The sequence below is a fragment of the Apium graveolens genome, chromosome 1 (assembly GCF_009905375.1).
Source record: "Apium graveolens cultivar Ventura chromosome 1, ASM990537v1, whole genome shotgun sequence".
Taxonomy (NCBI): domain Eukaryota; kingdom Viridiplantae; phylum Streptophyta; class Magnoliopsida; order Apiales; family Apiaceae; genus Apium; species Apium graveolens.
The window spans coordinates 57,250,328-57,264,777 of NC_133647.1; the positions used below are offsets into that span (position 1 = coordinate 57,250,328).

Here is a 14,450-nt window from a genome sequence, read left to right on the forward strand (position 1 = left end):
GACCAAGAAAACTGTGAATTCCCTTAACAGATATGGGTGGAGGAAGATTTTCGATCACCCCCACCTTGGCTTTGTCCACCTCAATCCCCTTGCTAGAAACCTTGTGCCCAAGAATGATGCCTTGGCGCACCATAAAATGACATTTCTCCCAATTAAGAACCAAATTGGTCTTAACGCATCTTTTCAATACTAACCCAAGATTATGCAAGCATCCATCGTAAGAAGTGCCAAAGACCGAGAAATCGTCCATGAACACTTCTACGTTATTCCGAATTATGTCAGAGAAGATAGCCATCATACATCTCTGAAAAGTGACCGGCGCTCCACATAGCCCAAAAGAAACTCTTCAGAATGCAAAAGTGCCGAAAGAACATGTGAATGTAGTCTTTTCTTGATCTTCTGGAGCGATACAAATCTGATTATATCCCGAATAGCTATCCAGAAGATAATAGTAATCATGCTCAGCCAATCTATCAAGCATCTGATCAATGAAAGGAAGAGGGAAGTGATCCTTCCTTGTAGCCTTGTTCAGCTACCTATAATCCATGCAGACTCTCCACCCCGTGACTGTTCGTGTCGGAATAAGCTCATTTTTCTCATTAGCTACCACAGTGATACCACCTTTCTTTGGCACACACTGAATTGGGCTCACCCATGAACTGTCAGAAATAGGATAGATAATTACTGCATCTAGCCACTTGAGAATTTCCTTCTTCATAACCTCTTTCATGATCGGATTTAGCCTTCTCTGTTGCTCAACAGTAGGCTTACTTCCTTCCTCTAGCAGAATTTTATGCATACAATAAGAAGGGCTGATTCCATTGATATCTGCTATAGTCCAACCAATTGCCGATTTGAACTCTCTAAGAATCCTCAAAATCTTCTCTTCATCAGTACCTGAAAGGTCAGATGCAATAATAACAGGCAAAGTAGATGAATTACCTAAAAATACATACCTCAAGTGTTCAGGAAAAGGCTTAAGCTCAAGAGTAGGAGCTTCCTCAATAGATGGTTTGAGGAGTTTTAGAGAACTTTTTAACTCCTCTAATCCAAGAGATTCAAAAGGCATATCCATCTTTCGCTTCCAGGGAGAAGCATTAAAATATTGCAAGTGCTCGTCGCCCTCATCATCTTCACTATCGGAATTCCCCAATAAGGCCTTCTCTAAGGCATCAGACCTTAGCAAACGATCGAGTTCAAAATTAACCACAGTATCGACCATTTCCACCTTAAAACACTCCTCACTTTTTTTAGGGAAATTCATGGCATTGAACACATTAAAAGTCACATCCTGATCCATCACTCGCATGGTAAGTTCACCTTTCTGCACATCTATCAAGGTTCGGCCAGTAGCCAAGAAAGGTCTTCCCAAGATTATGGGAATCTTCTTATCCTCCTCGAAATCAAGAATTACAAAATCAGAAGGAAAAATGAGTTTATCCACCTTGACCAAGACATCCTCCACAATACCTCGCGGATATGTAATAGAATGATCGGCCAACTACAAAGTTATGTATGTAGGCTTTGGATCAGGCAAGTCCAACTTTTTGAAGATTGACAATGGCATCGGATTGATGCTAGCTCCCAAGTCGCAGAGATATTTATCAAATGACACATTTCCAATGGTGCAAGGAATAGTGAAGCTTCCAGGATCTTTAAGCTTCGGAGGCAATTTCTGTTGCAGCACAGCACTACATTACTCCGTGAGAGCAACGGTCTCTAAGTTATCAAGTTTCACCTTTCTAGAGAGAATACCTTTCATGAATTTCGCGTAACTAGGCATCTGATCAAGAGCTTCAGCGAAAGGTATATTGATGTGAAGTTTCTTGAACACCTCCAGAAACTTCGCAAACTACTTATCCAGTTTCTTCTTCTGCAGCCTCTTCGGAAAAGGAGGTAAAGGATAGATCTGTTTCTCCCCTATATTACCCTCAGGAGGAGTGTTTTCAACAGTAGTCTTCCTTGTTTGCACTTCGGCTTCCTTCTGCACTTCTTCTTCATCAGCCTCCACTTCAGAAATTGGATTTTTAGCTACTTCAGGGTTCGTAAACTTACCAGACCTCAATGTGATTGCTTTAACATGCTCCTGAGCTTCCTTCTTGCCTGGCACTTCAGTATCGCTTGGAAGCGTGCCAGGTTGACGATTTAGTAATGTATTCGCAATTTGCCCAATTTGATTCTCCAAGGTCTTGATAGAGACAACTTGGCTTTTGCACATGAGTCCGAACTCCTCCAATTCAGTTTTTTCATTAGCTTGAGGTAACTGCTGAAGTTGAAGTTGTTGCTTCGGGGCATATTGCGGTTGCTGAAAACCAGGAGGGTTATACTGCCTTGCTGTATATGGTTCATAAGATTGTTGCACAGTATTCTGATTGTTGCTCCAGCTGAAGTTAGGATGATTGTGGTTATTCGGATGATAAGTGGCTGGAGCTTGTTGTTGTGATCTCTGAAAGTTGCTTACAAATTGAGATGATTCGCTAGAAATAGCACACTGCTCAGTTTCATGTGCTCCCGCACAAAGTCCACAAACACTAGTAATCTGATTAACTCTATAATTAGCCAAAGAGTCCACTTTCATCGTCAAATCTTGTAGTTGAGCAGCTATAGCAGTAGCTTGATCCACTTCCAGAATTACTGCTACCTTTCCTTGCAACATTCTTTGCGGAGGATTCTGGTATTCATTGGCTACCATTAGCTCAATCAACTCATAAGCTTCATTGTAGCTTTTAGCCCATAAGGCTCCACCAGATGCTGCATCAAGTATAGGTCTAGAATGTGCACCTAGACCATTATAGAAATAGTTTATGATCATCCAATCAGGCATGCCGTGGTGTGGGCACTTCTTTAGCATCTCCTTGTATCAATCCCAAGCCTCACACAGAGATTCACCAGTTTGCTGAGCAAACTGAGTAAGAGCATTCCTGATTGCAGCAGACTTCGCCATATGAAAGAATTTAGTGAGAAACTATTGAGCAAGATCCTCCCATTTGGTGATAGACCCCGGTGGTAGAGAATATAACCAACACTTTGCTTTGTCCCTCAAAGAGAATGGGAATAATCACAGCTTAATGGCATCTTCAGACACATCGTTGAACTTGAAAGTGTCACAGATCTCGATGAAATCCCTGATGTGCATGTTTCGGTCTTCAGTAGGATTACCCCCAAACTGAACTGAGTTCTGTATCATCTGAATCGTGCTCGACTTGATCTCAAAGGTGTTAGCCTTGATGGATGGCCTGATGATGCTTGACTGAATGTCATTGATCTTAGGCTTAGAAAAGTCCATTAAAGCCTTAGAATTATCTGCTTGATCCTCCATCTCTAATAAAGGTGGTTCTTCGATTTTCTCTTCATCCTCAAAATCTTCCCTACGATCTATTACAACTTCTTCCTCGTCTTTTTCCAGAATTCTCCTACAAACTCGTGAACGCGTTTGCATAAACGATGGCTAGATTACCTGAAATACAACAAGAAAAAAGAGTATGTAAGTAACAATGTCCGAGTCAATGAACTTTAACGATCACTGATGACAAACACATAAACTAAAGTTAACACTGCAGTCCCCGGCAGCGGCGCCAAAAACTTGTTAGGGCTAAACACGCGCTAATAATTCACGCAAGTATACGCGTTCACAAGTAATATAGAATTTTTTCTAGTTCGTTCCCACAGAGACTGGCGTTGGTTAACTATGTAAATTATGCACCTATGCACCGATGATATGGTTATTATCCAATGCTAAGACGATAAAAATTTGGATTGTTTATGTTACGAATTAAACTAATGATTATAATTAAGAGAGTAAAGAGAGTTGTATATTATATGAGACAAACATGGGATTCTAACTTCATTAAATACTTCATTCAATAGATTTATTATTCTTAACCTTAGCATGCAATGGTGATGACACTAATCAGATAACACAAAACTGCTAAACGCCAACTTTCGTTGCACGAATAACATACTACCAGACATCCACAAAAGAGATAGAAGATGAATAGACACCAACTATATTGAGACCCTATATGTCTATAGAATTTGACAACATAATGGTTTAAAGCACAAGTTATCTATCATGATTACACAGGGCAAGTAAGATGGGTAAAATTACCTACGAATCATGCATAACAATAACACATGAACCTATGCTAGCATGACAAGTTCTAAATCCTTAAATTAACTGTCGCTTCATTAAGAATTAACACACTATCTTACAAGTTCGCGACTCTTATAAGACGAATAAGCACAACCAATACTAGGTTATCATACTATCACCACACACTAAGGCATATAAATAATTTAACTAAAGAAATCCATAAATAAATCCGCTAGAACTCCATGATAATGATTAGCCCATAATCGGACTCATCATCAACGTGGGTTCCGATGAAAGCATTGTATAATAAACGTAGTCTTTATACTTAAATAACAAAACCAAGTACGAAACAAGAGTAAAGGTTCACAAGTAAGAAAACTAGCATTCAAGTTACAACTTAGAACAAAGATTCACAAGTAAAAACAAGATCTTCTTCGTCTTCGTTGAATCCGTGCTAAAACGGTCTTCTTACGGCTCTCCTTACGCTCTGATACGTCTCTCCTATGAAAATGTCCTTATTTGAATATATATAGCATCCCTATGTAATCTGGAAGTCTCCCCAATTAGAATCGAATAAGAATCATGATTCATAATTTCCGCACCGGCGCGGTCGCGCTGTATTTCTGGAATCCAGGCGCGGGCGCGCCGTTCTTCTGGGGAAAACTCAAGTTTCGTCTTTTTCCTTGCTGCTTCGAACCGGCTTTCCACGAGCTTTTATTCTAACACCACCTTGACACCAAATTAGCACCAAAACAATGCTAATTCACCTGATTACCTAGATAATGCCTGAAATGCAAAAACACTAGAAAATATATTAAAATACTTAACAACTTGAGCACAAACGTATCAATTCAAAACTTATTAGAGCATAATAAAGTGTCATAAATGCCACTCAACAAACATCCGAACTCACATGATAGGAGTTATCAAAGATAATGTCATGACTAACTGGACTCGGCAATATGTTATCCATCCTGAAATAATAAAACATAAAAACAATTCAATAAACTAGACGTATACCATATAATCCACAAATTTGTATGTATAAGTTATCCCAACGACAATAATACACATCAATTCTCAATCATTCCCAACTATGACATTCACGCAATCATTCAATTATATATACAACTACACAATCATTCGCCACAAGGACACATAAATCACAAACTAAATCCTTATGATATTCATTATATTCTATCAATTGATATTAGCTTAAATCATGTAGTTGTATAAACTACACCAAATACAAGTTCAATGCATTAACCACATATACACTGCCAAATTCATTTGCAGTGTACGAGTAATCAATCAATTTTATTAATCGAAGAACAATTGACAATTTAAATAAAAGCAGTCACAAAATCAGCCATTATTATTACAATAATGCAACCATTATTATTACCAAAACGAAGTGTTCAGAAACTGTATTACGCTAAAGTTTACAGGGATTACGCTAAAGTTTACAGCCATTTAAAGTTTACGTTAAAAATATATAAATACGATTGATTATCAACTACTACTAAAAAATTGAAAGTTCTTGACTACTATAGAGCAAGGAGCGCATATGACACATAATATGTGCAAGGGAAAAACCTTCGAATTGTGTCCAAATTCCGAACCATGCCAGGTAAATGGTATTACAGGGATTACGCAATTGAAATTCTAACAACACGATTATACACGGATTATAAATCGTCCAGACAACACGATTATGAAAACATATACATACACGATTATATACAATTACATACACCGATTACTAGCAACAACAACATAATCTCGCACAGATTAATTATAATTCATGTTCATGAACCCTAAAAACCCGATTGAAAACCTAATAACCTGACCCAAACATAGAAAATAAATAAAAATCGAACCTTTTACGCTTGTTGATTCGTGTTTATGCATTCTCCTCTCCAAACGCACTCCAATCGCCCTCCAATCGTGTATATATCGTGTGCAAAATAGTTTCAATCAGATACTAATTGCAACCGGATTGTAAACTGTGTTTAATCGATCTTCAGGGCTTCCGCGTAAAATAAGCACGGAAACCGTTTAAGGGCAATTTTGTCATTACCCGTTCCGCGTAAAATAATCGCGGAAGGGGAGATGTTCCGCTAAAAAAAAACGCGGAAATGGAATTATATCCAAAGGCCAGGAAACAGTGTGTTGGTTAAAAGTTCCCAGACACATGATTGTTAGGGAACATGACCCATCTATATTATACTGTTATAAGCAAAATACTCTCTATTTAGTTGTTCAGTAGCTCAGTACAATTGTTTGGTACAGTAAATAATAACCGTCACATATAAAAAGAGAGATGAGAACCGTTAGATATAATAATAGAATAATATTATATTAATATTTAAACTGCTCTAATAAGTTCAGGGTTCAAATCCCGTGAACAACTTATTGTATTTAGACTTTATATTCTTTATTATTAACAATTTTTACAGGTTTAAAGTTAGAATCCCGGTGAACAACATATTATATATTATATTATTTATTTTCAGTCAAGTCTCAAATTATTGTAAAACATATATTGTTATAACTTATTATGTTAAAATTATATTATAAAATATATTATTAAAAATTATCCAGTGTTATGCATTAGTACCATCTGATAAGAGGATCAGGTATTTATGGTTTTACAACTTTCAACAGAATTTCTCTTTACATGCAAATAACTAACTCACAAGCAATGTACTACTAATTTTCCTCCTTTTAAGTTGCAAAATATAATCAGTTAACTATTGTACAACTTTGGATAGGATTTTTTCTTATAAGTTGCAGTCTAGCTGCAACAGCCTATATTTATCTAAGATAAGTTTAAATGGCAAGCATTCACTCATTTATGCGTGGATTCTGAGGAAATATCTGTCAAACACAAAACAGTTGGTAAAATCATTACAAGAATCACCAAACTTCTTAACCTACAGTTACAGGTTGCACACTGCCTGGTTAGAAAACTTGCACTCTTGAAGATAATAACAGGGTCAAACAAGAAGTAACAGCTCTGGCACTTGGAAGATGTTAAATTCGATCTATCCTCTGTAAACTAAAATCTGTGAACTAGAGCATGATTCTTTGACTCACTTTTATGCCAAAGATAATGGGATGAAGACTACTAACACAGTAACCGGTGGTATGTTCTCTGGGAGCCACTCTTTTCGTACTGGATTATCACGCACTACAACATCATCTAACGAGAAGGTTATAAGAAGGCAAATCCTCAAGCTTCGTAATGTCATCATGCAGAAGCTCCTCTTCCAAACGACGACGTGTAGATTTCATCACTGCCTATAGAAATTAGAAAAACATACCATTAGCAAAGACGTTTTAGAAGGCAATAGGTAATGACATATTATACTTCATTTTAAACAACACTATGTGCCAAAGCAAAATTTAAGAAATAAAAGTGGGATGATCGCAGCTGGAAGACTAATTATTACATAAATGCCTAAAATACCTGTCTGAAGCTCAAGCAAATTTTCGTATTTAAGGTTCCTCACAATCATCTTGTTCTCCCTCATCTTTACTTAGACCAACAACTGATGCACTTTTAATTGCTCGATAATTATCATATTTAAAAAATTGGCAGTGTTCCTTGGCTCAAAAGTTTGAATTGTGTATACTGGAACAGAAACTAGTGCAAAGTTGGGTCCTATTAACTGACTACCTTGATAACATCAACAAGAATTGATATGCAAACTATATATTGGCATGAATTGAAGAGCACACAAAAAAGTTGCTTATGCACGTCAAAATAATGACATCTCTGATTAGTGAAGCATACATTGAAGTCCATATATGAAGCCCGCATTTCAAGCCACTGCTGATCCATCAGCTTGAAGGTTATGCAATAAAGAAGGTCAAATGCATAATCCTTTTCTGTCGAAAAGATATTTATCAGTTAGAACTAATATATGTACAACAATATTTCCAAACATAAACTAAACGAACCAAGTATAAATCCAATATTACTCTAAGATGAAATAAAGAAGACATAAACCAGTAATTTACAAACCAAAATAGCCCGATCATAGGGATTTGTAAATTTGCAAATTTCTTATTTAATGTACAACATGGTACCTGCAAGAAACTTCAAAAAGGTAGCTCCAACCAGTGTCCGAGGCTTAACTGGAAAAAAATAGTATAGAATTAGATACACAGACTAATTCTCCCAAACCCTCGTGGCATTAGGAAAAAATCCTACTGTATGCCGTGCATAATAAAATTAAAACCATATTAAAAAGGGGACGCGGTTGATGATTTTTTAGCTTTAGTTTAATAGCAGGAGTTAAATGCAAAGGTCAACAGTGAGGTAGGAACACAATAAAAACTATGAAGCAAAGCTCTGTTGTACAATATTAGAAATATAACATTATTAATCTAGAATAAAGCTAACTTACTCAAAACTGCTCAAATAAGGGAAGTAAAAAACAACAGTAAGATAATACAAGTTTTTAGTATTCAACTGCATATAACAGATTACTAATAAACTTCATGCAAAAAAAGACTAATAATAAACTTGGAAATAACCAATTTAAGATGAGAATCTATTCACTAATTTAGAAACAAAATGGACAAGAACATCACTGACCAGCTTCAAGATCAAGCATCTGAATAAGCATAAATGTGATGTTAACACCAGCTACAGCAAATGGATATTCCCACATAGCCCTATCGCCTTCTTGCTTTCGAAGAAGAACCTGGAATGATTTCTGCAAAAAATATTTGACAGCAGATGATAATAACATAATTGGAAGACACATGATTCAATACCATTACAAACCCTATTTGGGTATAGGTAGATCACTGTAATAATGTAACTCATCCCAATATACATATTTAAAACACACAGCTTAAACAATATTGATTCAATGTTCACAAAAATACAAGTACTGTAAACAGCCTTCCACTATGATAAAAAAAATTCTTATACAGTTCACAAAAGAATACATTAAGGCTGAGTTCAGATTTTATCAATTTGTAAAGTCACTTATAAACACTACTGTCAAATTTGCACGCCAGAAGGATATTGAGAGTCATGAAGAGGGTACCATACCCACACCCTACCTCACCAAAAGTTGACTTGTGACTGAAATTGCAGGAAAATTCTTGGTGCATACAGGAAAGAAGTACAGATTAAGCTTTTTTGTTTTTCCATTATTTTTATAAGAAAAATAATCAATTTCAATTCCATTTGTGATGAGAAGTATCTGTTGCTGAGTTGAGGATTCAACAAATCATTTACTGACTTGGTTAAAAACTACATGTACAATTTCCTTCATTTTCCCAGCAAAAAACTAGAGTCAACATTGTACCTAACCAGTTACAATGATGTCGAATTAATGATTCGATCTATTGAAGAGGGTGTTTTTTAAGGACGAAATATATATATATGAACATATGCAATCATACATGAAATTACCGTTAAATTTTGGAGTGTAAATGGACACATGTAATTACACATCAGATTGCCATTAAATTTTTGGAGTACAACAGGGAAAGGGATTAACAAAATACAAGAAAAAGAAGACTACAGGTAAAGGGTAGTCCAGGTAGATAATTTTCGTCCTCCAACGTGCTGTTTGAGAAAGATTTTTTGAAACAAAACAAGGAACTATACCTTCCCTAGTGAATACTCGATAATTACCAACCCAAACCACTGCATTTTTTCATTGTGAAATTAGGATTTGTGTAAAACCAAAATTAGAAAGGATGAATTTAGTTTAAGACATGGTTTATTTGTCGAATAAGAACTTTAACTTAATTCTTTGTTGGGAGAATCAACTTTATATTAATGGAGTATCCTTTACTTTGCTGGCTAAATTAAATGCAACGATGTGCAAGTATCTCCTACTTTCAATTCAGAAATCAGTGTAAATGCACAAATTTCAAGATTATTTTTTCTTTTGTTCTTTTATCAAGTGGCTGGATTGTCTAGCATCATACACAAGTACAGAAAAACAGAGGAAGAGAGATAACATGCATAAAACTGGTCTTACCGGAAAATTCCTAGCAAAGTACAACAAGTTCTCTAATGATATATAGCCACCACCTCTGCCAGAAAACCACAACTGTTTAAGGAAACCTAGGATACACAGTAAAGTTGAAAAAAACTTTTAAATGAATCAATACTGAGAGCAAAAAAAAATGAGGTTTCTGCACCTAAAGTCTGTGGATGGATCTTTTCCTTGCCAACCCATTTCCTTCCACTGCTCAGATACCAAATCATGAAGCTCTTCTTCTGGGAAGGCAGCATCCCATAATGCCCTTAATGCTTCCTATAACAATGAAGCAAACATATATAACATGAGATATTTGAGAGAAGTAACACCTCTCATATTAAACAAGCATAAGCCAGACAATGAGACATGAAAGATCGAAAACTTTTTTTTCTATAAAAATACATTTCTCTTATTTAAATAGAGACAATTTGCACCTGATGTTCTGGTAGGGAAGTATCATAAGGCACATCAATACGACTTTGTAGCCTTTGTAAGCAGTCCTCCTGAGAGCAACGCGGATTGAAGAAGACATTAGTTGGAAAAATTTAAGTTAAATGAATCTCTAGAAAGAGAAAAAGGAAACCATCGTATAAAACAACTTGAAGAATATAACAATTTTAAGTATTTAAAAAATCTAATTGCCAGGTAGTTCAAGTATAATATTTTCTTTCTTAAAACATTTCTGAAGGTCTATTCTGTGCTATTCCATGTGAACCATAAAAAAAAAATTATCTTTATTTACAAATGTTGTAGCTGAACTGTCTCTTTCTGTGCCTATGTACAAAATTACAGAGAAAGATTCAACAATGATGCAGTTATTTTCTGCATATCATAACTTACACCAAAGATTGATTGCCGCTGGCTTGCAGCCAAAGACTGATTTGTATATACAAAGTAACCTTCTATCAATTATTTTCACCAGATTCCAGCTTCTCAGGTGAATAGTTTAACAAAAAAAAATCTCTGATCCAATTAAATAAGAGAGAGTAACTTTTCACGATATTTTGAGCAAACTCTTATATGTGGAGCTAAATTAAGTACAAGAAAATTGACAGACAGCCCTTATAGACTAAAAAAACAAATGAAAGCACAGAGAAACAAGAATAAATCCAAAGTCCAGTTATGTCGGCCAAAATTATTACTGAAAAATACTGCCCTGTAGAGCCAGCATCGACTATAATGCTTAGAGAACATCATCAGCGATTTGTAAGATGGATTTATAATATTGTATTGACCCTAAGGGACTTCGATCCAACATGACCTTCAAAATATGAAAAAAGAGCATTTACCTCAGCAGGGGTTAGATCAAATGATAAGCGAGAATCACTGTCTCTTCTTTGAGCACAAACACATGACAAACCTTTTCCAAGCCATGCTGCTGATCCTGCTACAACCTCCGCTGAACAAAACAACATTATAAACTTGAATCAAACTCATATTAAAGTATGTACTGCTGTATGCAGTAATCAATTCGAAATGAGTGGGACCTAAAATTTAATCTGCAAGATATAAAAAAGTGATCAATTATCAATTATACTACCAAAACAGGAGGTATTGTCCATATGATTTAGTGAAAACTGTAGAATATACAAGAAAGTAAGTAACAGTCTACATAATAAAATATTATCTGTGTGCGTATGTGTGTCGAGTGTCGACTGGCACTCAAATACACCACCTACATGCTACATTATTTGTCAACACTTCTTTTGGCATGTTCGAACATAACAATTCGTTGGGAATGATGTGGGGGAACAAGAAGTATAACTTCATCTATACAGAAAAAAACTGATATATACACATATACAAACAAACACATGCAGCATGATTGTGATTACCAGCCAATGGATAATAATGCATAGCACATATATCAGTGCACAAAATCATTCTAAAAAGCTTATAGTTTATATGTAAACATTTACTAGGAATTTAAGAAACAGATTTTATACAGCAAGATACTTAGTTTCCTAATAGAAGCATACGCATTTGGAACACAATTGTGCTAATCTAGTATACACTATCAGCAATAATTCTCAACTATTTTCCTTTTTCAATAAATTCTGTAAGAATCCTTAACAAAAATATAGAGAAACTTGAATTTTGGGGTTGCAAGACGAATGTGATCTTCTTAGGAACTTGCTTTAACTGGGTTACTAGAAGAAAAAAGTAAACCACATGTGGTGGTGTATACTGTCCTATTGCGGATTGCCTATGCACATCTCATGGAAGAATGTGTGCCATTGACATCTGCACTTTAGTTGCAATTTTGAAATTTTATTTTAAAATTGTAAATAGAGTACGACAAAAAGCCAAAGCCAAAACCAGATCCACAGAGAGTTGCAGAGTAATTTTTCTGATTATTCCACTCTGAGATGCTTAAAACCACCCTAAGTATTAATAACGCAATATCTTTCACACACTCAAATGAACAAGAAAGGACAGCTTACACAAAGAGCTAAATAGTATTTCCTAACCCTTTCTGGCAAAATACTTTCAATATAAGCAAGTGTGAGCTGAAGCAAATTAGTTCGTGCTAAACTCGATTTCAAAGTCTCAATTTCACTGTCTTGAACCAGATACTTCCGCATTCAAACCAAATTTTAAAGCAATTACCATTTCTAAGTAATGCCTAAACTACCTAAAATCGTCCATACTCCATATAATGTAAATATCATCATAAGAGCTTCAATATGAAGTAATACTAAATTTAAGGCCGATAATTATAAACATATAATCTGCAGTATGCCTAACAAGTACTCGAAAATCAAATGAATCGAAAGCCTAGTAATCAATATTGACTTCAGCACAAAAGTTCACCATGTAATATACAGATTCCTAACTCAAACAGATACAAATTCACTAATAACTTACAATGAAGCTTAATAAAAGTTAAAACTATCAAACAGGCGGCTAACTCACCATAAATATCAAAATAAGTAGGCATTAATACTATGTATATGACCTAATCGATCGAAAGGACAGATCCAAACTTGTACCGAATTACTCCTGAAAATAAAGACATATAAGCACACATACAATTTCCACACAACTAAAAAATAATTCAAATCACAAAAACACAGATGTTACATAATTCTCATTAACATCTCTGAGTATAATCTTTATCTCTCTCTCCACCTCTCTCTCTCTCTCTCACCTTATCTCCTTCTCTCACACAAAAACAGATAAATTACATAACTCAAGGAACAAAACGAGTATACATACAAATACATGATATATATAGAGTAGTTGATATACCAGAAGATGAATGACAAGTATTGCCGCGATCAAAGCCTTGCGAAATCCTCCTAACAGCGACGAACGATCCGCCACTACCTCGATCATCCATATCAACACACACGCGTCTCTAATACATAACACACTCTGTATATACAGCTCAAATTGATCAAAAATAACACTAATAAACAGTACGGAAACTCAATCAAATCAAAATCAACAATCTAATCGATCGAAAATGTGGCGTGAGATTAATGAATGCGTAAGCTAGGGTTTCAAGATCTGTTATAGCAGTGTCATTGAAATGCTACACAATAATTTCTGTATGTATATGTGTATGTATAAGCAGGATAAAATGAGATTTTGGTAAAGAAGAGGTTTATGACTTAAATTTTGTGTATCTATTATTTTGCTGTATCTGTATGAGTAGTGTAACGCGTATTTAATTATTATTATTATTTGTTACAGGCGGGCCAGCCGTCTGCCCATCATGTTTAACTTATATTCGATCGTTTTATTATTTATTTTTAATCACTTCAATCACATTTATCCATTTTTTTTACAATTTATTATTTAATATAAAATTCAAAATTTTCTGCTTTGGATCCTATATTTTAGGATGTAAAATCGAATTATATTTGAAGTCCTGATCCTCTACAAAAGCCAAACCAAACTCCTATATGAAGGGATTTAAAAAAAAAAAAAATCTGAAGTTCAATTTTCTCTTTGAATATGTCTGGCTAAACTTCTTCACTCTCTATAAACTCTACTAAGAATACATCATAATAATAGAAAAGATTATTTTATATGTATCATATACAATCAGGATTAATTCAGGAAAATAATACCTTGGGAAATAGCAATATGGAAGAGACCGTGTGAGGACTCCTGCATCCAGCCAAGAATATCCAAAGGAGCTTGGAGAGCGTTGAGGATAATAGGGTAAGGGTGAGTTGAGACTTCCGGTGACCAGAAAGCTATTGTAAGAGGTAAAAATTCTGATTTAAATCTTATTGTGTATGATAGTATTATAAAATAATGTTCTCTAAGATTATGATGTTTAATTACTATGAGGTTATAGGGATGATTTCATTTAAAATAATGAATTC

General features: G+C 35.1%; 1 protein-coding gene and 1 non-coding gene across 3 annotated transcripts; one reads left to right on the forward strand and one right to left on the reverse strand.

Annotated features, from left to right (window-relative positions):
• Window positions 1–2,822: 2,822 nt before the first annotated feature.
• On the forward strand, window positions 2,823–2,929 carry LOC141680759 (small nucleolar RNA R71). The gene has a single exon (XR_012558409.1). It is a non-coding gene; the product is annotated as a small nucleolar RNA R71 (small nucleolar RNA).
• A 3,871-nt stretch (window positions 2,930–6,800) lies between these two features.
• Window positions 6,801–13,754, reverse strand: LOC141664022 (uncharacterized). Of its 2 annotated transcripts, XM_074469895.1 has the most exons (10): window positions 13,363–13,754; window positions 13,027–13,113; window positions 11,400–11,509; window positions 10,545–10,613; window positions 10,271–10,386; window positions 10,108–10,162; window positions 8,700–8,820; window positions 8,189–8,236; window positions 7,893–7,987; window positions 6,801–7,396 (listed from the first exon to the last, which is right to left on the reverse strand). In XM_074469895.1, the coding sequence occupies exons 2-10, from the start codon at window positions 13,049–13,051 to the stop codon at window positions 7,295–7,297; spliced, it is 741 nt and encodes a 246-aa protein (XP_074325996.1). In that variant the 5' UTR covers window positions 13,052–13,113; window positions 13,363–13,754; the 3' UTR covers window positions 6,801–7,294. The 2 variants fall into 2 exon arrangements, with proteins under 2 accessions (XP_074325996.1, XP_074325989.1); XM_074469888.1 differs by lacking the exon at window positions 13,027–13,113.
• Between the last annotated feature and the right edge of the window lie 696 nt (window positions 13,755–14,450).

What these genes read in the sequence shown, in the direction of transcription:
- LOC141664022 (XM_074469888.1), bottom strand. Translation starts at nt 13,453, where the DNA reads ATGGATGATCGAGGTAGTGGCGGATCGTTCGTCGCTGTTAGGAGGATT. An exon ending in TTGATCTAACCCCTGCTGAG is followed by an intron (nt 10,614 to 11,399) that starts GTAAATGCTCTT and finishes CGTTGCTCTCAG; the next exon opens with GAGGACTGCTTACAAAGGCT. An exon ending in GATCCATCCACAGACTTTAG is followed by an intron (nt 10,163 to 10,270) that starts GTGCAGAAACCT and finishes GTTTTCTGGCAG; the next exon opens with AGGTGGTGGCTATATATCAT.